Below are 24,532 nucleotides of genomic sequence, written 5' to 3'. Positions count from 1 at the left end.
TTATAATGAATGATACATTGCTCTGAGGTAATGTTACAGGTTTTTGCAAAATGATAGTGGATCCATGTAATCCACTGGGAGCACTCTTTTTTCACATCAGTTTTATCAAACTGTGTTATTGTGAGTCTTGAGCTTCCATGCTGTCTTTATGGTGAGTGAAGCAGTTTTGTCTGTCTGGGCAATCGTCATTACAAAATCTTTATAATTAGACAAAAATTCTGCACTATGCACATGGTTTGTTCTGCATGAAGCATATGGGTATATTGTAAGTAATCTTGGGTAATCAAGGAAAGCAAAATATATTGAAAGTAAGGCTGCAGAAGCATATAACTTGATGGTCGTCTACCTGAAAGGATGAGGGTTTCCCTGTCCCAAATCATTACTTGGGGAGGTAGGTTTTTGACCTTGCTCTGCAGTGGTCACCTTTCCCTTTATACACCTTTCCCTTCTCTCCCCCTCACCCTGTGTAGCATTTGGATCACAGATGCACTTATCTGGTGCTTCAGTGTGCTGGAAGGTTGCCAGACTTTTTATTTTCCCTTGGGCTTGTTTACTTCCTGAAAAGTCTGAAAAATGCAGGCAGTGCATAATATGAAGTTCCCTGACACCTGCAACTTTAAACACATTGAGTTACAGGTTTCAGTGAAACTCAAGCTGAGATAAAAAGATTTTCCATTTGCAGAATGGGAAAGATACTGGATGTAGGACCAAGTTCTCTTCCTCTTCTGCCTGCCTCTCAAGTGGCTGAGACAGGCCCTTAGAAGAACATAGGTCTTACCTGTGTCTAGTGGGCTGTATAATTTTTTTACTGTGAAAAAAATAGTTAGTGTTGATTGTGGACTTTAACTCTCAGTTTTTCCCTTGCCCTTCCCCCTGCCCATGCACTTTGGTGTCTACTCAAATGACAGAGGTAACTGCCCAGATAAAGTGACTTGCTGGTATGGATAAATGATACCTAGTATCTCCACTGCAAAGACTACAAGGCCTCCAACAGAACTGAAGGTTTAAAAACTAGGAAGACCAGTTTCATTTGAGGACTGAATGCTCAATCTTGGTGTGGTAGCCCATCCTACCACAAAAAGGGGTACAAGTAACATCCTCAGAATCCCCAAGGTAACTCCTGTCACTTAACAGAGAGCTTTTCTTTTTTCTCCGCTTTTTTCCTGTTTGGGTCAGCTAGGGAAGAAAAATTAATTTGTCTCATTAACGTTGGACTTGAAGCCTAAGTGATATCAGAGCATACCCCTTGGAGTTGCAGTGATCTGACACACCCATGAACTCACTGCAGTGGAAGAGTATGATTCTGACTGTGTTTCTGACTTACTTGCTCCTGGTTTAGTCAAGCCATTTTTGTGTGGTTTCAACGTTCCCAGCATAAGCCTTTCAAAGGGAAGGGAAAAACTAGCTATCCTGTGATTTTTGTGTGTGTGTGTGTGTGTCTGTGATTTAGATAGATTTATTGAAAGATGTGACATGCTTAAGATGGAACCAAGGTAAGAGAATAAAAAAGATATCAAAGAAGAGGAGGTGGGGAGAGGGGGGGAAGAAGGTAGGAGATAAAAGCATCTTCAAAATTAGCCCAATTTGGTTCCCTGTGATTTGAGTCTAAGTTTCTTTTAAGTATCCTTAAGAAAGATCTTTCCCTCATCTGCCTTTTTACTCACTAAAGGAGAGAAAATTCAGGGAAAGCAGTCTTTGGTGTCCTGAGAAAACAACTCCTTCCCACTTATCAGCATGATAACTCTCTTCTAAAAATAACACTGATGTTTCAGCATTAAATTAACTATATATTCTGCAATCTAAAAAAAGCAAAAGCTGCAAGTTTCTGCAGTACCTGTCCTCAAATACTATGAGAAGGCTGTATCTGCATTCCTTGTGTGCTGATCTGCAGTGCTGGGGGTGTGTGTGTGCTGCATGTCCGCATGCAGCTCTGCAGTGCTGCAGGCAGCACCTCCCTTACTCCCCACGGCTCAGCTGCTTCTGGCACTGGAAAGCATGAGTGGCCTGGACTGCAGGATTTCTTTCTCCCTCATATCTCTGTAACTTGTCTCTGCTAGTTTTTCTGATAGATATTTTATATAGCATAGCAGAGATTGGCATTCTAGACAGTAGTGAAACCATTTTTCACTAGTAGATACTGAGGCTTAGTTCTTATGGTTTATTATACTTCCAAACTGTCATGCAAAAAAATGACAGCTTATTACTATGCTTAATTAGTTAGCTTGTAACTGGTGTTTTCATTAGGTGCTATATAGACACATACACACTGTGTGCCACTCTTACAGGTCTGTTTGATTGCCAATCAGGTTCCTTTTTCATTAAGGCAGGTAAACAACACTTAAAGAACAAAGTTGGGAAACACATGACAATATTCCTGCAATCAGTGGAAGAACTGCTAAATACATTTATCTTTAGATCAGACTCTCACAAAGACAAAGATTAAAGGAAGCTCTGCAGAGGTGACCGTAGCCATAAGGAAAATACTTTCTGTCACAATTCTGGGGACGACTTTCATCTGGTCTGTACTTGTTGCAATTCATGCCTCACTTGAGTGCACGGGTGCAATACAACACAACTGTATTTCTTTTGTCTCTTGTCTGACTGTGCAATTACTGACAAGCTTAGTACTTATAATAATACTGACAAGTTTATTACTTATAATAATAAGTAATTGGGGAGTGTACTTGTCAGAGTGGGATTGCTGATGTAATGCAAGAATATGTCCAACACAAGATTAGAAAAACTGAAGCCTTTTAAGGAATTAAACCCTTGCTGCTCTATTTACTTTTCTGCAATATATTTGAAATAGTAAAGAATTACTGAAATTTAAAACTGCTGTGGAATATACTTGTATTTGTGTAGGGATTTAATATTTTTTCTTCCTCTCCATGTCCTACCCTGTGACTGTGGGGAAGGTGAGATTATGGCAGTCTTATTCATACATTATGATGATTAATAATTTTTTTCATGAAACTCCCTTTGAGTAAGGGGAGAACTTCTATCCTTCCAAACAGAAGGACATGTGAACTGAATCCAGAAATAGTAAACACTCACAATGCTTTCAGCTAGCTGTTTAAAGACTGCTGAAATATTTTGTGATACATGACAACATGCTAAACAGCAGATGCGTGTGTACAGGACACAGTGAGTTTTCTTTTGCAGGGTGTGACCTGTGGGGATGAGATGGCTGGACCACCCTGCATACCCTGCACAATGTTTTGCATTCAGTGCTATTCTCCTCTCTTGGGAGTGTTTACTCATGCTGTTGCTGGAGGCTGCAGTCTCAGTGACAATTAAGGTATTGCTGTGCAGTCAGGGAAGGCTTCTTCTATGTGGGTTAGCACTTCCTGATTGCCCTAGTTCAAATAAAACCTCCTCTGCTATTATTTGTGACTCACTGACATATGTGTCACCGTTCTTATTTTCCACATCATGTGGGTGCTAAATACTTTTTCTAGTTCATGAATACATTGTAAAGCTGTAACAGGTACATGTGAAAGAGCAGTTTGTCTTTGGTGACACTCTCCACCAGGTACCATGACCTAGTAGTTAGTAAGTTGACACTCTCAGTTAATTGGAGACATACTTGTTACCTGAAAATGGGAAAATCTTTTCTCTCTGAATGTGGTTTCTTCTTTGCAACAGTCACCTTTTATTTTCCCCAACATAAAGAAGGATGCCTTACCAGAGACTCACTCCCTCTTGATCAGAAGCCTGCAGAAAAACTTTAGGTAACAGATCAATTAGTTAATGAACACTATTCAAAGTCAGCGTTCTGGTTCATGTTCTGCCAGCTTTTGCTGTTGGGTATCTTGTAGTAACTTCTGACACAAAACCAGAAGTTCTTGCACCTAATTTTTTACAGCAATGGATGAATCCCAGTTCATCTTCCAGTGCCTTCCCAAGAGCCAAATTGTGAACTCAGGATTATATTATTTTCTCTTGGCATAGCAGAGCAAGATGCTTATCAGCTCTTGGGTTCCTTACCAGCTGCATGAGTCCTGGTGATTTTTTTCCTTAGCCTTAAACAGTCAGAAGGGCTTTTTGCAGCTTTCTTACATGAGGGCAGTGACCTTTGCGAGGAGGGGCTTCTGATGTTTTATATCGAAAATTAAGTTATAAAATACCTAATCTCTCATAGCTGAAGAATTCTTGCCCCCCCTCTATGCTGCTTGAGTGCTTGTTTATGCTGTACGGAGCTGATGCAACATGCCTCCTGGTTTTAAAGGGTTAGGCAGTGTGAGCAGATACTGACTGAAAGCAGCTTGGTCTGAAGGCTGCACAATCACAGTCCTGGTGGGGGGAAATAACGAGTTGATTACTGGTTGCCTGCTACTGCATAGTTTCATGTAGGAGCGCTGTTGCTGACTAGATGCTGATGAGGGGATTAAGCTGTGATAATCCTCTATCTGTGACTGTGTTGCAGCAGTGGAAGGCAGGTAGCACAAAGAGGTGACCTGACTCTTGGAAGTACCCAATGAGAAGAGAACTTGAGTCTTATAGTATGCCAAGTGACTCGGATTTACTATCCCCCACAACTGATAATCCTATTTCCAGAATTAGTCCAGGAGAATTAAAACAAACTCACCTTGGATGAAGGAAAAAAGAAAAAAGTGCTGAACAGAATTGCATAGAAACCTATTGGCAATGTATGCCACCCACAGAAATATGGCTTTAAAATGAGCTTGATTTATTGCTACCAAACCAAGTATCTACTTGGTTTGGTGTGGGTGCTTCTCTTCCTTATCCCCTGTCCTGCAAAAGAAGCTCAAAATTCTTAGGTTTTATTCAGGTAAAATAGTTGATTGAAAACAACTGAAAATTCTACAGACACTAGAAATTCAGATAATGGATGCCTAGCAAACAGCTAGTTTTATGATGAGAATTAAAATAATTTAAAGCTATTTTGAAGAATCAAGATTTCCTTAGGACACTTTCTGAAACTGTTTTGGTTTTTTTTGGGGTTTTTTTTGTTTGTTTTTTTTTTTTTTTTTTTTTTTTTTTAAATAAATCTCTTATTGCCACTACCTCTGGAAACATGGAAGCATGGAATGATAGAATGTGTTGGAATGGACCTTAAAGACCATGTAGTTTCAGCCCCCTGTCATGGACAGGGATATCCTCCACTAAAACTGATAGTCACTTCAGCTGTAACAATAAATTTCTCAGTCCTGCCTCTGAGTAGATTTATAATCAGTTTACCAGCCCGAGTAGTTCAGTCCTGCAATTTTAAAACTAAAAAAAAGTCCTACTTATATTAAGGATCTGATGCCTGTCTCTTCTTGTTAAACAATTGACTATTAATGACTTGACCCATTTTCTGGGAGGAATTTTCCTTTTTCAAGTTATGAGACTGATCTCAAAGGTACAGAACCAAAACTGTCTACTGATAAACCTGCATTGTTTTTGACTCTACTTTTGCCAGATTCTCTGGTGCATTAATCCTTCTCATATAGTCAGATAGAGCTGTTAAAATCAAGACTGCTTTTTTGTATGGAAGCCAAAATTGACCCGAATAAACTTCTTTAAAAAATTGTGATATAGAAAGTTAATGTTGAAACTTTCTAGTGCACTTATCAAACACTTTTTCTGTTACCACATTGAGTTAGAGGAAATGACCAGTACAAGAACAGGCTGCTTTTACTCTGTTGTAGACTGTATTAATTCATCTTTAAACAGCTGTGGTGAAGAAGATGTCTGACTCAGAAATTTGGGAAGGCACTTCAGTTTAACTTATATTGTACTTTAACTCAATTTTGGCATCTCTCATTCATGTGGTGTCTTGATATTTGGCAATAGGAAAATGAAGGATTTAAAAAATTTTAGATTAGAAAATACAGGTGTGTCAGGTCAGGACACTCATCTTGAAATATCTATCCATCAGATGCTGCTTAATGAAGCGAAAGGTGTGGATGAGCCATATCAGTACACTGTTATTTCTGTGATACTGCTGAGGAAACAACGGATTTTCTAGACTTAGCCTAGATTTTAGTGCCTCCTCTCCTTTTTCTGCCTCTGCTAAATAAGCAGGTTTCAGAGGAGCTGTGTGGGGTTTCCTTGGGTCTCATAAGGTAGCTTCAATTTGTTACTTAGCCATGCCTGATTTGGAAGAAGGGTCACAATTTTTTGTGATCCCTTTCCTAGGAAAGAAGAAAACTGTACCAAACAGGAATTATGCTCAGTTTTTGCCTAAGTGTAGAGGGAATCATGTTATCAAACTTCAGCATCTCAGGTGACTTCTGCCTCTCTTAGAATATTGTGACATTTTTACCTTAAATTATTATTAGTGTGTTTTTGTCCATTTTACTTAGTTCTGTTATTGCCAAGAACCCTTAGGTTACTAAGTCACTGAAACTTAAGCAATAGGTGCAATATTTTCTGAAACTTGAGTACTGGGATGGTAAGGAAAATGCATATATCTAAATTTGTCTGCCTTGTTTTGAGGTATGGAAGGGCAGTGAACTGTGCTTATTTGAAGCCGAAGTGGTGGTTTGGAAGCTGGTAATGGAGAGACCTGAGAGAATAAACTGCTAATTGTAACCAGGGAAAACTTCTGATATGCAACAAGCTAATGGCCCTTAAGGGGTACAGAAGGCAGACAGTGAAGTCGAGCTTGTCAAATTGTCAGAAACTATTCTCTATTAAATTCTGAAAATCATCTTAGTCATTATTTTACTTAGTGTCTGCTTTCCTTGGTGTTCCATTGAGTGAGTTTTTTGCTGACTTGCAGAAACTGGGCTTTAATTTTTTGTTGTTAGGTGAGCCTATCCTGCACTAGTAGTATTCAGCTAAAATACTCCAAGACAGTGTGATGGCTAGCTCTAGCACTAGTGGAGATCCTGGAAGTCAGGTCACTATTTCTGCATGCAGATTCTTTTAATTCTTCCCATCTCTTCTTTAAGTGTAAGAGTCCAGTCATCAACACTAGAAAGTTATATGCCTTAATACATAGAAACTGAGATCACAAATCTAATGCTGGTAACTTCTACTACAAATGGAAAGCAGCACCTGGTCTGTTATACGTACTGTAAAACTTCCTACCCATGCTGTGGCATTTTTCATTGTACTCAAGTGTCAAGAGCAATGTTGTATAAATATTTTTTCCAGATTCTGAAGTAGTGGACTTTTTGGGCAGTCTCCTGAATCAGTACAAAACAAAACTTCTCCGATAGCTCAAGAATATGTGGGGTATGGTCTCTTTTCCCTTTAAAATCTGTTTAGATTGAGCTTTCTATAGAGCTTGGTCTTAAAATTTACCATTGGACACTACAGACTTCAGTCTCACATGAAAACGAAGTTCTGTTCTCTTAGGCATGGTGGCATGCAGCAGTATGTGCAGTGTAAAGTGACGTTGTGGTGTATGACAGGGTATACAATGTCATGGAAATTCTGAGTCCCTCTGTAGCACTGCTGACTTTGTTAAAGACTGTTTAAATAAAATACTGTTATGCTTGTAAGACTCATTGGAAAATGAGCTTTTACGTTCCTGACAACTAATTGCCTATTATATTTCTAGAGACTGAATGGTATTTCAAGTTAGGGTGTGTAGTTATAGCTGAAATACTCTGAAAGCCTCCTGTTGTGCACTCCCACAAAACAAAGATTAAAATGGGAAAATACTTACAGCTTCTGGTGTTTAAAAAAGTAGTCTTGAATGACATTCAGAGTTGCTGTCACCTATGTTATAAAAAAGCAAATCCCTCCCTGTCTTGCTGACCAGCTAACCTTAATAGTTCAATTTCTTTGGCTGTGTTGCCCTCCTGGTGTGTAAGCTCTGTTTCAGGTGGATTGTGTGCAGAAATCTACTCTTTGGGAGCATGCACATTGTTTTTAATTCTCTATACAGTACCATTAAAGCCTTTAACTGAATTTGATGCTGAGCAGATAATGCAAGCAGTGAGGAAATATTTAATTTCCCCTGCACAGGAGGAGTTACATACAGGAGGGGAGAAGTCACCCTTTACTCTGGCTGCAGCCAGTTGGAATCTTCCCATAACTAACCCCTCGAGCAGCACTGCAATGCCAAGAACTGCTGACGTCTCCTGTTCCATCCCCTCTCTGCCTCTGCACCCACAGTGTCGTTTAGGTGTTAGTCTGGGGTCTTTAATGTTTTCAGGTCTGTCAGTAATGGGGCAGTTGGGCTCAGCCGGTTCACTGGATGAGCTGCTAATGTGTGTCCATCCCTGGGCCAGCTTCAGCCTTCTCTTCCCCCGGACCAGAGCAGAGCCCAGGGCACAGTCTTTGCTTGCAACCTGCAGTTGGCTCACTTGTCTGGTGTATGTTTCTCTAAGTAATAGAGCAGGGTAGAATATATTACAGTCTTGTTTCTGCATTTTTTTAATTTGCATTTGCTCTTTTCCTAAGTACTCACAGGAGAGACAGTTGCATGGGTTTTAGAGTAACCTGTATTTAGTGCTTGTAAAGGCAATTTTTAAAGTTGAAATGTAGATATAAGGGAGCATACACTTGTCCATGCTAATGTTTTTAAACAAGAGTCTTGATGTGTTGTAATTAATTGGGACTGTAGATAACTGAACTAGTGCTCCCATGTAGTAGACTGCTGAATGCAGAGAAACTGGAATATGATGTAGTTCTGTCTTAGTAAATGACTGGACTAGAAATTGCATGCTTGTGTTGAGGCTGTTTGAGCTCAGAGGAAGGTTTCCTTTGCTTCCTGCCTCCATCACCCTTGTCTGGCATAACAAAAAGTGGCAAGGAACTTGCTAAATTGCTGATCTGGCTTCTCTGCTGCCTAAGTCATAGATCAGAGGACAAATAAAAATATGCGTAGCATAAAGTTGCAAGAAAAATTGTAGGAGAGATTAGAATGTTGTTCATGCATTTAAATACATGTATCCTGTTTACTGAAGCCTATCACAGCTTCTAGCATTATCAGAACAATCAGTTTGCTGGTATTAGAAATACTTCACATTCCTTAGTGTAGAAAAGTAAGATAAAGTTCTTTAAAGTGGCTAGGAGGTAAGTTGTGGGCTACCCACTTTGTAGTCTCAGCTACTGCAAATAAATAGTGCACTGATTTTTCTCTTGTACACTCTTTACGTCTTTTTGAGTTACCTCAAAATCTAAATGCTTTCTCATTATTTTAATCTCTTCTTCCTCTTGGTTGTTTTCTGTATTCCCAGAACTTCCTGTTTTAAAAGGTGGTGATTCTTTCTCTTGGCTGTTCATAAAAAAAGAATTTCAGCCTGTCTCCTTTTCTGCTGAGAGCAATACCTTTTACAGATGTTTCCAAACTCTCTCCAGTAGCATGAAGTTGACCTGAGTTTCTTTAAATCTCTTGCCTACTTCCTCACACCAGACTGTACACTGAAAAATGGAGAGTGAAGCCAACATGGTTGTCCTGTCTGAAAATAAAAGCAAAAATATATGCATAAGAGTAGGAGACCTTAAATTCTCTCTTGCTTTTGGTAGTAATTGACAGCTGTATAGGTTTAGCTTGAAATGACCCTGTGGGATTATTAACAGTGTCATCTGTCTAATAAGAATGTAAGCTATGAAAAGTAGCTCATCTGTTTTCAGGCTATAATTTGATGTGTTTTATTGTTTCTTTGGTACTGCTAGAATAATTTTTTTACTTTCCCTAAATAAACTATAAACTGTGTATTTCTTTAAGAAACCTGAAGCTGATTTTGTCAGTATATCAAGTGCAAAATGTATTGATCATATTCTTCAGGGTAAGTGTAGAGGAACATAAAAAGTCTAAGTCTCATGTTAGTTCAGTACAGGTTCTCTTAAATAACACTTTCTTGTGAGTTCATTGCAGCATGAAGAAAAAACTTTAGTTAATAATCAAGCTAAAATGTTCTCATTTGCTGTAGTATCCCATAGGGATAACTGCCTTTCTCCCAGTTCCTGGATATTAATTTGCTTTATTGAAGGGAACTTCCTGATTAAGGACCAGATAGGAGTACAGAGTAATATTGCCTTGGAGGACTTGAAACAGCAATTCAGCATGAGTTTGACTGCACAGAACCTCAAATGGAGATTCAGTAACTTGGACAGATAAGGAAGCCAAATGGGTTAATAAACCTGTGTTTACAAAATACAGTGCATTCCTTTGTGCTGTTTAAAATTGTGGGGAAGAAAGCACCACTGATCAAGATGCAGTTTCATGAGGTGTTGTAGCTGATCTGTCCCAGTCTGTCCTAGTCCTTTATTCCACACCCTTGGCTACATGTTCTTACTCTGTCCTTTAAGACAGCTCTTAGAGTAATACAGTTGGCCAGATGAGCAAATGCATCTGAAAAAACAGTGTTGTGCGGGCATGGTCTTGTCTGTTTGGACAGGTTGGTGTGAAAACTAATGCCAAGGCAAGAGAGAGGTAGTGGGGGATGGCCAGAGGTGGGGGGAAGAACAGGACAGTCTAGGTTGTCTTGGGTTGCTCTTGAAAGCTGAGCCAAGTTTTGTGAGCACTGCATCTGGTTGAGAACTAGGTTGTACAGTATTGCTGAATTGGTTAGAAACTTGTGTCTTTCCTTTTAGACATAAAACAATAATATTCCTTGCTGATCTTAAATATTTATAGCAACTGTTGTAAAAGATGCGAATTTGGCTCTAAACACTTTTGTCCTATTTAAGAAAAACAGGCAGCTTGCTGCCAAAGCTATATGGACACCTGGAAGTCTTCAGAATCTGACTCCAAGCTTAAGCACCTAACTGAAATTACCAGTGTGATAAATGCCACAGATGAGAGCAGTAGTGCAGTGTTACACATATTGTAAAAAGATGATGGATTGGTACTCATCACTTCCATTTGTAGGATAAAATTTATAAATTTATTTATAAAAAATAATTTTAATTTATTTTTGTTTAGTGTTAAAAAACCCACTAAAAATATAGTAAACTGACATTTTTTGATTAAGCAGATTTTCTTTGGGAAAAGAAATTTCACTTTCTCTCCTTGGGTACTGGTATTTTATTTTTAACATTCTTTTTCTGTGGGTGGAGGACTATTCTCGTATGGACTTCCTCCCTATTCTCCTAGCCTGGACCTCCCTTCCTTCCCTTCTTACAGGCTTTTGTCATGCTATGTCATCCAGTCAGATGTGATCAAATAGTTCCTGAAGGCTATGTATATTACTGTGAATTACTGTAGGTTGTCAGTGGAAACTACCCTGCAACTGGCTTGGACCTACAAATTAGAGTTGGAAACTCCTTGTGAACTCCACATACCTCATGTAATAACTGTACAAATGTGTGTTGCCCTGTTCTTACAGTTCTAGCCCAAAACTTAAAGGCTGTTCTGTCCCTCCAATCCCTGCTGAGTAATTCAAGCATTGTTCCCACCTTTGTCTCTCTTTTTACTGTGGTATGTATTTTTCATGTGTATGAAACATGTGGTATATTTTTCATGTGTATGAAACTTTTTTACCTTTCTTTCATAGCCAAAGGCTTCAAATCTTTGGAGTCTCTTCTGTTCAACTTTGTTGCTACATCTGTAACTTTCAGGGTTATAAAACCATCGGATATTTTGAGTGGAGGCAGAAGATTATCTTCTCCCAAGACGCCTGGTATGGGCAGGAACACCTTCCACTTGACTAGTTAGCTCCAAGCCCCATCCAGCCTGGTCTGTGGGTTAGCTAGAGTCTATTTTTGTGAGCATTGCAAAAGTCTGTCCTTTTGTAAGTCACACTGCACTAGAGTGACCAGGTTGTTTTCTCTTTATAATTAAAGGGGAGTGAAAGGTCAGAGGACTGCTGTCTGTTTCTTGCTACTGCCTAGCAAAACAGCCCAGAATCTGCTGGTCACTAGTTCTTGACAAGATAAACTGCACAATTTTTACCAGAGAGTAGATGAAATCCAATTCTAATATGTCCCAGTCTGAATGACGGGTGTCTTCAAGTAATAGTCTTTTTACAGCTGAAGGTCATGCTTTATAGGATGTGAGTAACAAGTAAGCCATTATGATCCCTTAAGGTACAAAGCTACCTGGTTCAGAAGAGCACCTTGAGGTTACTGCTGGTACTGGCTAGGTGTGAAAGGAGGTATACTGAGCAGAGGATAAACCATGAGAGCTGCTCTTCAATCTACAGGATTGCCTTTTAGCCTGATGCACGAGATCTTGGTCACTCTTTGCTCCGGTTTGTAGAATCTAATGTGACTGAACATAAGTACATTCCTCAGAAGTTCAGGCTGCTTAAAGGTCATGGAAATGCTTGGCACCTCTCATGGCAATACTGGCCTGGTATGTACGTTAGTGATGGGGTTTTTTTGCAATGAAAAGTTCAGGATTGTTTGCTTACATGTACTACGTCTCCTCTTCTCTCCCTGTAAAATGGACAACAGTAAAAATGCTGCCACTATTTGGGATAGGTTAATGATCAACTGAATACCACTTCACAAAATCTTCTAGTCCACTGTTGGAAACCAGTGCATCATTTAGACTGCAGTAAGAATTTAACAGTAATGAAAAAAAGGAAATGGGTAGTTAGTGTTAGATGTGTAACCAGCTTTGGGGTTTTTTTTTGTATTCTTTTAATGTAGGGGATACAGTTGAGTTTTGCAGTCACTTTGAAACTGTTATCTCTTCTGACCCCTTTATTTGCTGCTTTTCATTTTTCCCCCTTCCCAGGTCAAAAGTTCATGATGTGTTCTTGATATTAGATTGTAGCAGCTTTTTGTGGAAGACAGGTATTTATGTCTGTGAAGTAGTCCACTTATGCAAAACACAAGCTGCTGCTTAAGTTAATCATGAGCACGTGATATTTCCGTATGTGGAAATGTGGTGACCTGTTTGAGAAGATATGATTGTATCAAATAGGTAATGAGATTACCACTCCATCATCCTGCTGGGTATGCAACAGCAGAGGTAAAGACAGGAAGCATGGACTCTATGTTATGTTAGTGGAATCCTGCCATGGCCTTGACAGTAGCTGAAACTTGGCTCCAGGCATGCAGACATACGGCAATCCTTTGGTCAGGGTGAACTTTCTGAGTTCTTCAGTGTAGCCCCCTTCATGTTTGAAGGGCTGCAATTCTATTTCATCTGCTTCTGTCTGCCACTTGTATTTGGTCAAGCTTTAGCTCTTCTCTCCATCATTAAAGCAGAAGGAAGGAGAGAGACCTTTGAGATGTAGTTGATTCAGTGGTCTACCATGCTACATAATGAAAAACTTTGTGCTTGAAGTTGAATAAGCTTAATGCCTTTTGTATTTTGGTTCACTTTTTCTATATGGGATGGTAAGCATCAGTAATGTGGACAGTTTTCATGTTTCAGACGATTTGTGAAAAAAATTTCCTTCTGCTCCATAGGAGGATTTAAAATACTCCCAAACTACTTCCTTGTGAGGAAGAGGATTTGAAAGCTGGGGTGCTACCTACCATGTACAGTTTCAATGTGCACTTCACAAGCCTTTGCACTGCAACTCAGCAGCCCAAAGAAGGGATTGGGATTTATCACTCTGTTCCTGCTGTTTCACTCTTGATGTCTTTTCTTCTAATGAAGTTTATGGCAATAAGCATACTTAAAACACCTTTAATCTACTTACCTGGTAGTCAGTAGGTGTCACCAGAAATCAAAGGAATCACTCATCATGTTAACTTCTTCTAGATGTTTTTTTGTTCTCAGTACAGCAGGTTGTTTATATACTGAGTAGTCTTCTCTGCCTCAGTAATGGCACTCACCCTGTAATTTACATACAGTGTGTCTGTTTGTAGAATTGAATATTTCATGGATGTTGGGGAAAATACAGTTATTTGCCCTTTTTAATAATGTTTTCAAACAAAATTTACTTTTTGTTTTGTTTGGGGATTTAGTATTATGTAATTTGCTCACTTTATCGCTTACTCAGTGGATCAAAGGAAAGGGAGAAAGTGGGCATGGTGTATGGTGTTATTTGGTTAAAAGCTGGACTTGGTGATCTGGGAGGTCCTTTCCAGCCTTAGATTTTATGAGGAAGTAAAATAAAAAAAATACATTGGATTTCTTGAGGTTATTCCTGCAAATGTGTATTACATGGCAGGTGGTTCTTATCAGAAATAAGTTAGACCAGAATATCACAAGTCTTAGTGGCTTCTTTTGCATAACTGTTAGGATAATGCAAGTTAACTTGTAAGAGACGGAATTGGATATCACAGTGTGTAAATTTAGAGAGCTATAATTTGTACCCAGGTCTCAGCTGCGATGTTAAAAACTTCTGTATTTTCGTGCAGATATCTTCCAAAGTGTACAAAAGCTGTGTAAATGCAATCTCAAGGTATAATCTCATTATCTGGAGATGTAATCCATTCAAAGTGTCCGTTAGTGTCCCTGCAGTTCTTTTGTTCCTATTACCTGCCTGAAAACTACTTGCATGAAATTTTTAACTCCCTAACATGACAAAACCTGTGTCTATTCTTTTTCTTATCTGTAAACAGTGATCACATTATAGTGTATAGAAGGCTGGAAAATTAGATGCAAGCTAAGGTCATGGGGTAGGGGAAGAGGGAGGAGGGACAAAAGGCTGCCTGCCCTTGATAACTGTTTAGTCAGATGAGGGGCAAAGGCTTTTTCTTGAATGTAATCTTGGTTCGGTGTGGTTTTGTGGCAACTCGCCTTGTAGATAGAAGACTTTGAACTTTGTATTTTTTTAAACATCTGTACCTGACGGGTAACCTCAGTCTCTCTGAAGTAGTGTTCTGAAAGAGAAGTGTCTATAAACAGAATTTGGTAAGTGTGTACATTGCATGATACTTAGGAAATTTGAGTTATGCATGTTTGGTAGCTTCCTCCATGCATGATTAGAAATGATTTTTTTTTTTTTGATTTAACCACATGTATTTCTTGTTTTTGTTTTTTGTTTTCCTTCCCCCAACAGCTGGCTTACCCCTTGGTGTTCTAAACTTGGCCAAAATAAAACCGTATCAGAGAGGCTTTTTCTGTAATGATGACAGCATCAAGTATCCGTTCCATGACAGTACCATCACATCCACTGTCCTCTACACAGTGGGGTTCACCCTGCCCATTTTCTCTGTAAGTAGCTAATATATAGGGAGCTTTGGTGATGGGAGTAAAATGTATGCCTTCCAAGAGCTCAACGCTGTAAATGAGTTTATATAGGCAAATTCCATATATATATATATGTAGAGAGAGAGTCATATGCATGTTAAAGGTGCTGTTGATACTGTTTACACAGAAAATCTGGAGCTAACCTCTAACTGCTCATGTTGCTAATTTCATTTGCTTTAGGAACCGGAAGAAGTATATTTAGACCAGGCTTTTATCACTAAAGAGGAAAACTGTCTTCCAAAATGTTATGAATCGATTACATCTCTTGTTCAGAACGGGTTAGTCTGCTAACTTAAATACTTGTGGTGTTAAAATTTAACACTGTAATGCAGTGCACACACCTATAACTGGTGACTGTTGCTGCCATGTACTTTGTACAAAAATAGGCCTAATTTTGACTCAGAAGCTTTTTCTAAGCTTGAAAGTAATGTGATTACTTGTTAAGGAAGAGTGGGATAAAATGGGATACAGAGACTGAAAATCTTAATTGCTTGTAGAAAAGAGGCTCAGTGTTTTAAAGACCACATGATTTTGACAAAGAACAATTTAATTCTTCAGTAGGTTTTTCTAACAATATTTTAAGCCTACTTGTATCCCAGTTTTTAGTAAGATTTGAGCTGATTTGGAGAATCAAAATTTAATAGTCTTGAACCTAAAGCTACATCTTGTTTGTCCCTGCAGTACTTGATCAAGCCATGTGGAAGATGATGATATTTTATTATCTGATAAATGTATAAGATGAATTAATCACTAAGATGTATGTAAAGTGGTTTAAGGATAGAAAACAATAATTTAAAACAAGTGAGCTGGCAGAACTTCTACATGTGTTACTCTGATTTTCCCATTAGTGCTTATTCATTAAAGCTTCCGTTAGACCTGTGCAATAAATAGGAGATTGACACAACAAGTAATCTCTAGTATAGTTTCACTTTTAAGGAAAGTTTGTTACTTTGACAAGTACATATATGTTCAGCACACCTTTGGCAAAATTTATTTTCCAATAGGTTTCCTGTGTACCTTGGTTGATGTGGGAACAAGTGAACTAACAATTGCAGCTCCGTGCACTTTTGGACTTCTAAAGAAATGTTCTAGCTGCAGTTCAATAATCTGTTGAATTGCTTGATTTTTTTAAATTATTGTTTGTTTTTAGATTTGAAGATGTTGCTGTGATATAAAGTCAATGGAGTGTATGTTTTTTCCTGGCTATAAAGCTGTGGAGAAACATCTGACTGAGAGCTAATTTACATGAAAGTCTACACATTTAAAGAGGGGAATGGACTATTATAACTTTAGATAACCTTTGTAGTGAAAGTTACAGCTTAAAATTAGATATCTGTAATTCCAATCTATTCTGATATTTTTCTGCTTTTACAGGAGTTACACAGTGGATTTTCATTGCTTGTCTTTGTGCAGGAGGCTAGAGTTTATAATTGGAACAACCACTTCTAGTATCCATGCAGAGAGGTTTTAGAAAACCAAAAAGTTCTAGACCACTTGCATTTGTTACAATACAGTCTAAGCAGGTCACTTGCTTTTCAATCTGAATGTTTTCCAAACCTCAAAGCAATTGCTCGGTGTAGTTACCATGTTAACCTGGCTCTCTTAATATCAGTTTCAGATGTAGAGAGCTCTTTAGTCTCATGCAAGAGGTGAAAAATTTTCCATAGCTACTGGAAACTAAGGGTAGAGTAAGCTGTAGAGCTAGGGAGTATGAGACATGGAGTATTACAACTCTCTGAATTGAAAGTGGGTTCCAGTTGAATGGTTTCTCTCTTCAAGATCACCTTTATTCAAAATGGACAGAGAAAGCTGATCACTCTGGGAATCTGAATTCAGAATGTTTTTTGTTTCGGTCTGACTCACTGGAGGCTTGAGACTTTTTCCAAGGTGGTTTAACTTTTTGGAAGTAGTGTGTTCCAGATTCAATACCCTCAACAGGAACACAGCTCACTCATGAAAGACTTTTCAACAGTAGCTCTGATTATCCCACATCTAGTGAAAATTGTTGTCCTGACATGAGACTTTACTGAAAGGGACAGAATCCTCAATGAAGGAATTGATGACAAAAATTTCATCTAGAGTTGATAAATTACTGTACTTTTGTACAGACTTTTCTTCTCTAATCAGACTACATCAAGCATGATACTCATTCCTAAGTAGTAGGACTCTTTTTAGGCATATGCCCCTTGTTGCACAATGGGCCTTCTTGTCTTCAGAATGTAATAAGAAATGGCCTGAACATATTGCTGTATAATAATATTTATAATACTAAAATGTTTTGTTGGGGTGGGCCTGTAATATAAAAGGCCTGGAATATAAAATAACTTCAAAGAGGAAAAAGCCCAACCCCCAAAAAACCAAAACATACATAGATATTTAATTAAGTTTCGTGTACATAAAGTAAACTAGGTTTCATGAACATGAATTTGCTTTTATGACATTTTATGAAGATTTACAAGGTGTGCTAGAAACTCAGGAATCTTAAAAAAAGTACTTAAAAAAAATACTGTTAGGAATCATAATTCTGTTTGTAGCCTGAATCCTTTCTGTTGCCATTGCCACCTTTTATCAGGAAATAAAATGTCTGAGAAATTCATGTTTATTCTTTTCCAAGTGCCACGTCTGAATATGTTGATTCTCAGTTTTCCAAATTGTTCTTTGTCTGGATGGGAACCACAATTTTTGTATTAGAATCTTTTGAGATTTAGGGTCAAACAAGTCTTGGTAGTGGTCTAGAAGACTGAATCTCTCTAGATGGCTTAGGCCAGTGTCTAGAGCAGCACACATTCATTATATCTGACATTTAAGGAACCCCACAAGATCTTTCTGATACTTCTGTCTTACCAAGTCTTTTAGATACATTTAGATAGTAATTCTCTGTAATTTAAAAGCCATGACTAGGCATTGTCCATGGCTTGCAGCTCTAGGAAGATTTGGAAATGTACTTGGTCTGGCATTTTTGGTCTTTGGTTATCTGCCCAAGATCAGCTTTTTCAAGTGCAAATGACAAATTAATGTCAATACCTGTTCTCTTTTAGTGAGGTTCCAACCATGTGTATTTGTTGGTGTCCTTGTCAGTTTGGCTTTTCTGGTAACTTCACATCCAAACTGATTTTTTTTTTTTCCCTCCAGTCATCTTGTTTCTTCAGACTGCTACCTTTAGTGACATTCCTACAGCTTGCCTTAGCTCCAGGGGTAGGTGAACATGGGGAGAGGGAGAAGCACAGAGCAAGGAAAACCTCTGAAAAAAACATCCTTCTCACCAGAGCAACAGAACAACAGAGCAACCTGAGAGTTTTTGAGTTTTATCTGCTCCCTATTCTAGGATTTCTGTGGTTTCCCACCAAGGCTTTGCTTGGCAGTTCTGTCCAGAGCTGAAGGCTTGCAAGCCACTGGTAGGTTTCTCTTACATGATGGACTGCTGGAGAGAGAAGAGTTTAGAACTTCTAACTCAGCTAAAGGCCTGTGCTGAATTTCTGGGAGACAAAGTAATTCTCCACAGCTTGTTGCTACCAAAACTAGTAATGCAAATGCTGATGTTCCTTACAGGGAAGTGTTCATTAGTAAAGAGATTTTTGATTAAGTCACTTCTCTGGGATAAGCACTGCTCTTTGGACCTTCTTTGAGAAAAGGAAACATGATGGGGCCTGTGGGACTTAATTTCTCCGATTTGAAGCCAATCAAAAGATATTTGGGTAGCTAGGTTACATTGATTTCTAAGTAGTTTAAATAACAACAAAAAAAAAGGCTGAATCAAAACATTTCTAGGTTTGGTGTGGCAAAATGTCCTCTGTATCATGACTTCCCGGAAGGGCCCCAGGTACCTTTGCTCCTGTGCAGCTTTAACATATTAGGCGTTAGGCTTAATGTTTTTGGGAATGTCTGCTTATTGGATGTGTAACAATATTTTGACTGAAACTTTCCCTCTTACAGATTAGCACTCATTATTGATCATTACTGATTTCTTTTAGGGCAAAAGAAACTGATCTTTTATGCTATTTATGAAAGGGATGCATTTTGAAGGGAAACTTATTGACAGCAGCTATTAGATTAACCAATACAGGCACTTTCTGAGCTAATTTTGTATGTCTTCATGGACAAATGTAGTTACTGCTGTGATGGAGATGAATAAATCAGGGGATTAATGAAACCTAACTGTTGACTGTTGATTGGTAGATGTGCTTTTCACTTTTTCAGCAGTGTCAAAGCTTTATGACCCACTCTTGTTAGTTTTGCAACTAATTGAAATTAAAACTGTTGTTTGACACTAGAATGGACTTCAACTTGACTCTTAAGTTTCAAGTTACTTGTAAGAGGTTTTATTATGCTCTGAGCAAGACTGCCACTTACCTGTTAAATTTTTTGAAAAGGTACTCATGTTTTATCTTCATTGTGGTTTTTGGTGTATTTATAGCATTGGAAAATTTTTTGGGCAATGCCGTTGAACTTCATAATCTGTCATGAGTTTCACTTGATACTAACTGTTCATCTTGTACTACTACAGATCAGCATTATCTCTGAACCCAACCTTATTCTGAGGAATAAACTGCTAATTTTTTTGTTCTCTTTTTAAAGCCAACATAGTAATAATAATCTGTGATTTTACTCTGTAAAGGTTTAATGTCAGGTTAATGCACTTTATTGAATTGCTAAATTGATGAGTAATTCCTGGCTGAGATGAGTGCTGTGAGGCCAGATTTTGAGAAGGAGCAGCATCCAGCTTTTGGCTTCACTTTTTGATGTGTCCAAAGTGTGAGTGTTCTGGTGGGCTTGAAATCAGATGAGGAAAGATCTGAGGAGCACCATTTGCCTCTGTTACTTGCACAAATCACTCTTCCTAAGTGCAGTTGTATTTTAAGTAAATAAACTGTAGCAACTTGCTACAGCCCTGTGGACTTGGTACTGTACTTTCCTCAGCCCTTCAGGTACATTTCTTAGTACAGTGATGGAGAATGCACATAGTGTCTGAGTAAGATGGTTGTCATTTTGACAGTGGGAGGAATTCCAGACGAGGGCTTTTAAAGTGCTGAGTGAAGCTTGGTCGCAGCTATGAGAAAGCCAAGCAGTCACATTGGTATGGAGGGGGTTTTGAAATATTATTTAGTAGAGTATACAAAAGGGTAAAAACGAATAGGGAGAAATATAGGTAGAGGGAATTGCAACTTACGCAAGTCTTGTAATTTAAGGAAGAAACCCAAATCCAAACAGTCTATGGCATAGATTTTTCTTTCTCTCAAGTCTAACACTCAGTTACTAATATTGTACTGTTGACATTTAGGAATTAGACCAGAGACTGGAGCGGGTGTCAGAAAGGGGAAGCAACTCTACTAGGAACCAGAAACAACCAACAGGGAAAGTAATGCAGACAGTGTTCCTTGTTATGCTGCCTCCTCTGTTTCCCTTCACCTGGCTCACATTATTGTACCTCTTTCTCTTCTGCCTTGTGCAGGGAAATGCTCATGCAAAGAGATGGTTTTTACTCCCCTTTTCAGGAGAAAGCTGAATGCCAAAAAATGGAACCATCAAACACAGTGATCCATGGCATGATGGTTCATTTCTTGGTGGGTGCTCTCCTGAACTCTAAAACTCCTATGAGAAATAAGAATCCCTGTTCTTATACTGAGTAGAAGCCAAAGTCTTAATTTAATCTGCAAAGACATTTTGACATCCTACCAAACCTTCACAGAATGCGAGTAGTAATATCAGCTCAAAATTTTAACTAAGCTTTCACAAAATGGGTGTTTTTCCAGGCAGTATTTCTAATGCTGTAATGAATACTGTGGATGTTTTGGATGTTTTTGCTGATGGAATTAGTAATGAAATATCTACAACACATTTGGGGAAAATGTTAACTTCTGCTTTGTATCTGAACTTTTGGTGTAAAGAGACTTGAACCTCCAAATATTACTTAAGCTTTTTAAAAGGTCAGTCTAGAAATCACTTCTAGTTTAAAGCTACAGCAGTGAAGCTGGCAGTAGATAATAGCACAAAAGTGGTGGCAGGTTTTTTTCAGGTGCTGGAAGAGAAGACAACAAAATCTTTTAAATTTTGTTGTGTTTCAGAACTCTGGAGAAAGATGATTACTACCTAACACCTAAACACAGATGTTGAAAGCTACTTTGTCAGTAACATACAGTTTTCTGGTGTCAGTCACCTGTTTCTGGTGTCACCTGTTTCCTGGTGTCAGTCACCAGTCAGACATCTGTTCCTGTCCTAGTCTCTGTGGTAAGTGAGGAAGATGGAGAAGTCAGGCTAAAGCTCAGCGGTTTTTTGTAGGAAATCTCATTATTTAGATGTGGATATTCAAATGTGTACTTCAACCAAATATTAAGAAACGAAATAGTTATGAGATTGGAGAAAGAATCCTGAAATGAACAAATAATTCACTTAACAGTGAGAAGTGAGCAGTGGGAGTAAGTGCTCCTTGTCCTTTGCCAGGAAGGAAGATGTCAAGTAGAGCTGTCTGGGAGTCTGCCCTGTTCAGTGTAGTCATAAATGCCCTGGAGGAGAGAGAGCATGTGCAGTGAAGCAGCAAAGTAGAGAACTCAGGGCAATAAATACAAAAGATGGCAGTAATTTAGCTGGTGAACTACAGCATGGATAAATGCTGAGTGATATCCTTCCTGAGGAGAGTGGGAAGGATGACTCGAGGGAGGTATATGATCTGATGTTCTTTTCTTCAGGGTGGTAATGTGTCCAGCTTTAGTGGAGAGAACAACCTCATGCCCATTAAAGAAACCTAACCAAGATTAGAAATTTGGACAGAAATAGACCTGTGTTATACAGGATATTTATGGAAGAAAACCTAACATAATCAGTCAGAAATCACTCCAGCTTATGAGGAAATCTAATCCATTATACTGTGTGAGTCACACTTTTGGACAAGGGTATAGTAATTGTTTAAAATACGTAGTCTTATCAGTTGAGCTAATTGTGTTTCTACTCCATGTATTCTGACTGAAACATTTCAGAGCCTGCATTTCTCCCTATAGCTTTATTACTGATTGTGTTTGTAGTTCCTTAATTTTTGGTTGCTAGTTGGATCAGTATTGCTCTTTTTTCTAGTATCTACTGTGTATGCACTTGGCTGATTTACAGCCGTTAGACTCTGTTAAACTGTGCAAAACCCAACTCTTGTTTTTGAGATAATGAGGAATGTATCCTAGCAGTCCTTCTCTGTCTGCACTTAAGACAGATGAATTAAAACCAAATGCATAAATGCATTTGCCAATTCTGACTGAGTACTGTTTCAGAGGAAATTTCTTGTCAAATGGGTTAAAAGTGTTAATGCCTTTGAAAAGACTTGTCTAATGGTCATGCTATTATACTCATGTACAACATCCACAAGAAGTACATTATTTTCCCTCTGCTAGTTTGAACTGACAAGCTACCAAGTCAGCAGAGTTGTTTAACCTCCAAATGCATGACTCTGAACTCATTACTGCATAAATCTCCATATGTTCTCTTGCCTCAGTCTTTAAGGGTTGTTTTGCAGGCAGAACTGGCTGGCCTTGATTTTCCACTGTATCAAAGAATTGCCAGCTCTGTCAGCAGTACATCTGCTAGTTATTCATTAGGAATGTATATGCACTGCATAACACCAGCTTGTTTGCTTTATCCTTGAGATTACCCTACAGGTAACCTCTTCCCAACCATATAATTCCTCCTCACATACATGTTGTCATTTTCCCTTTAGGCAATTTCTTCACTGTATTACAACTAACTTAGAAAATGAAGTGTACATCAGGGAAGCTTTTTGGAATTTTCATATGAGAAGTATTCAGTTGAGAACCTTTACTGCTCCTCTGCTGTCTCCACTTCTTACATAAAAGGAGTATTTAACTCCCCAATTTTTACTGCTTTCAGGGAAAATTGAGCAAAATGGCTATTTGTAGGATATTGTAGGACCTTTCTTTTAACTGAATGTGGTAATGTGACTGTGGCAGATGAGTAGGATTTCTTCTTAGTGATCTGCTGTTGAATCTTTGCTACTTTTTCTTGAGAAACTGCTTTAGATGTTTATGTGAATAAACATGTTGTCAAAGTACAGCACTTCCTATACTACGGTAAACATTTTTTTCCTCAGTTGTATCTGTGAAATTAAAGACATTGACACTAGTGATGATGGTACCATTATAACAAGTATAATTTTTTATCTTCAGTTGTATCCTGTCCACCTGTACCAGGAGCTTCCAGGCTTAGGAAATTGCCACCATGATGCAAAAACTTATCCCTGTCTCCTGAAATTATTATATCTGTCAGGGTGAAAAAGTAACACGTCTATCCGAGCTGTAGTGAAACTCCACTGTTTTACTTGATATAGTAAGAAGATTTGGCTCTTTATCGTCTAATGACAGTTCTTCTGCTTGCTTGTTCTGCTTGCAGTAATGACAAAGCTAAATTGTTTTCCTGTCCCTTTATTGTCTTAAAGGGAAACTACCATTGCAGAAAATACTTAAGCTATATATTTGAAATAATTTTGATTTGATTTTAGAAATGAAAACACCTTGAAAACATACAAAAGCAGACTTTGCTGATTTATTTAAAACAGAGCAGAATCCTCAGTACTGTGAGAAGGTTCTCTTACTAGCTTCACATGCCAGAAACACTTGATGCCCCTCTAGTTTGACTTCTACTTTTTCTGCTCTCTCCCACCAGTTAATAATAGTGAAGTTAATCCATGCATGTTAAAAAGAAGTACATTAAACCTGCTCCATGGAGCATGTTCTGAGGGATTAGGTATTGACATTGGAGAATACTTGAACCAAAAAGATATCAAAAGCCCCTTCTGGCATGGTTTTTCAGGCTAATGACTGCTGTGAATTGAGCCAGAGATAAATTACCAATGTTGTAATTCTGTGACTTCAGGTTACAGTTTAACAGTGTTAAGTTAATCTGATCAGTTATACTGTAATATGTTTTTTAGAAATTAAAACTTTTCTCTCAAGCTTTCATGGACCATGTATCCTTTCAACAGTGAAAGGTGCTGAAAACAGCAATAAGATAAATTACTGGTGGAATTACTTCTTGAATCTGTTGGGGGAAACTGAAGAAAGACTTGTTATGTTTACTATATTTTTCAGTGCATAACTCTTCCAATTGATGGTTACTTAATCGCTGCCACCCAGAACTTTTAAGACTCAAAGTAAAGGAGGTGGAAAGAAATTATGAAGAGAGGACAATTTTATTTTAGCTGTTCATACTTGCTTACAAAACAAAAACAAACTTGGAGTGGTTTGGTATTTTGTTTCCATGATCTGGATACAGGAAGGTGCAATTACAGGCTAATTACATCATAATCTCAATATTGCTGAAGAATGAGCATGTGCTTTTCAAGCAGCTTCACTCAGCGTGGAAGAGCACAGATCCTCACTGCATGAGCGACTTCATTCCTGTGATCCACACACCTTTTTATTTTTGATTTAGTAGATGGAAATTACATTTTAAAAAGCTCCCTCCGAATAACCCCATCATCCTGCAAATTTCCAATCCCTCACCTTGAGAAGCTGAAACATCCAGGTGTGG

General features: G+C 38.4%; 1 protein-coding gene across 2 annotated transcripts in view; it reads left to right on the top strand.

Annotated features, from left to right (window-relative positions):
• Positions 1-24,532, top strand: part of PLPP1 (phospholipid phosphatase 1) — a 63,779-nt gene that overhangs the window by 1,515 nt on the left and 37,732 nt on the right. Inside the window, exon 2 of one of the 2 annotated variants that reach the window (XM_038125127.1) lies at positions 14,817-14,971. The exons of the other annotated variant lie outside the window; for it this stretch is intronic. Coding sequence (XP_037981055.1) covers positions 14,817-14,971 — 155 coding nt within the window. The remainder of the gene's footprint in view (positions 1-14,816; positions 14,972-24,532) is intronic. 2 annotated transcript variants of the gene reach the window in all.

The sequence above is a fragment of the Motacilla alba genome, chromosome Z, assembly GCF_015832195.1.
Source record: "Motacilla alba alba isolate MOTALB_02 chromosome Z, Motacilla_alba_V1.0_pri, whole genome shotgun sequence".
Classification (NCBI taxonomy): domain Eukaryota; kingdom Metazoa; phylum Chordata; class Aves; order Passeriformes; family Motacillidae; genus Motacilla; species Motacilla alba.
This window is presented reverse-complemented; position numbering and strand designations above follow the sequence as displayed.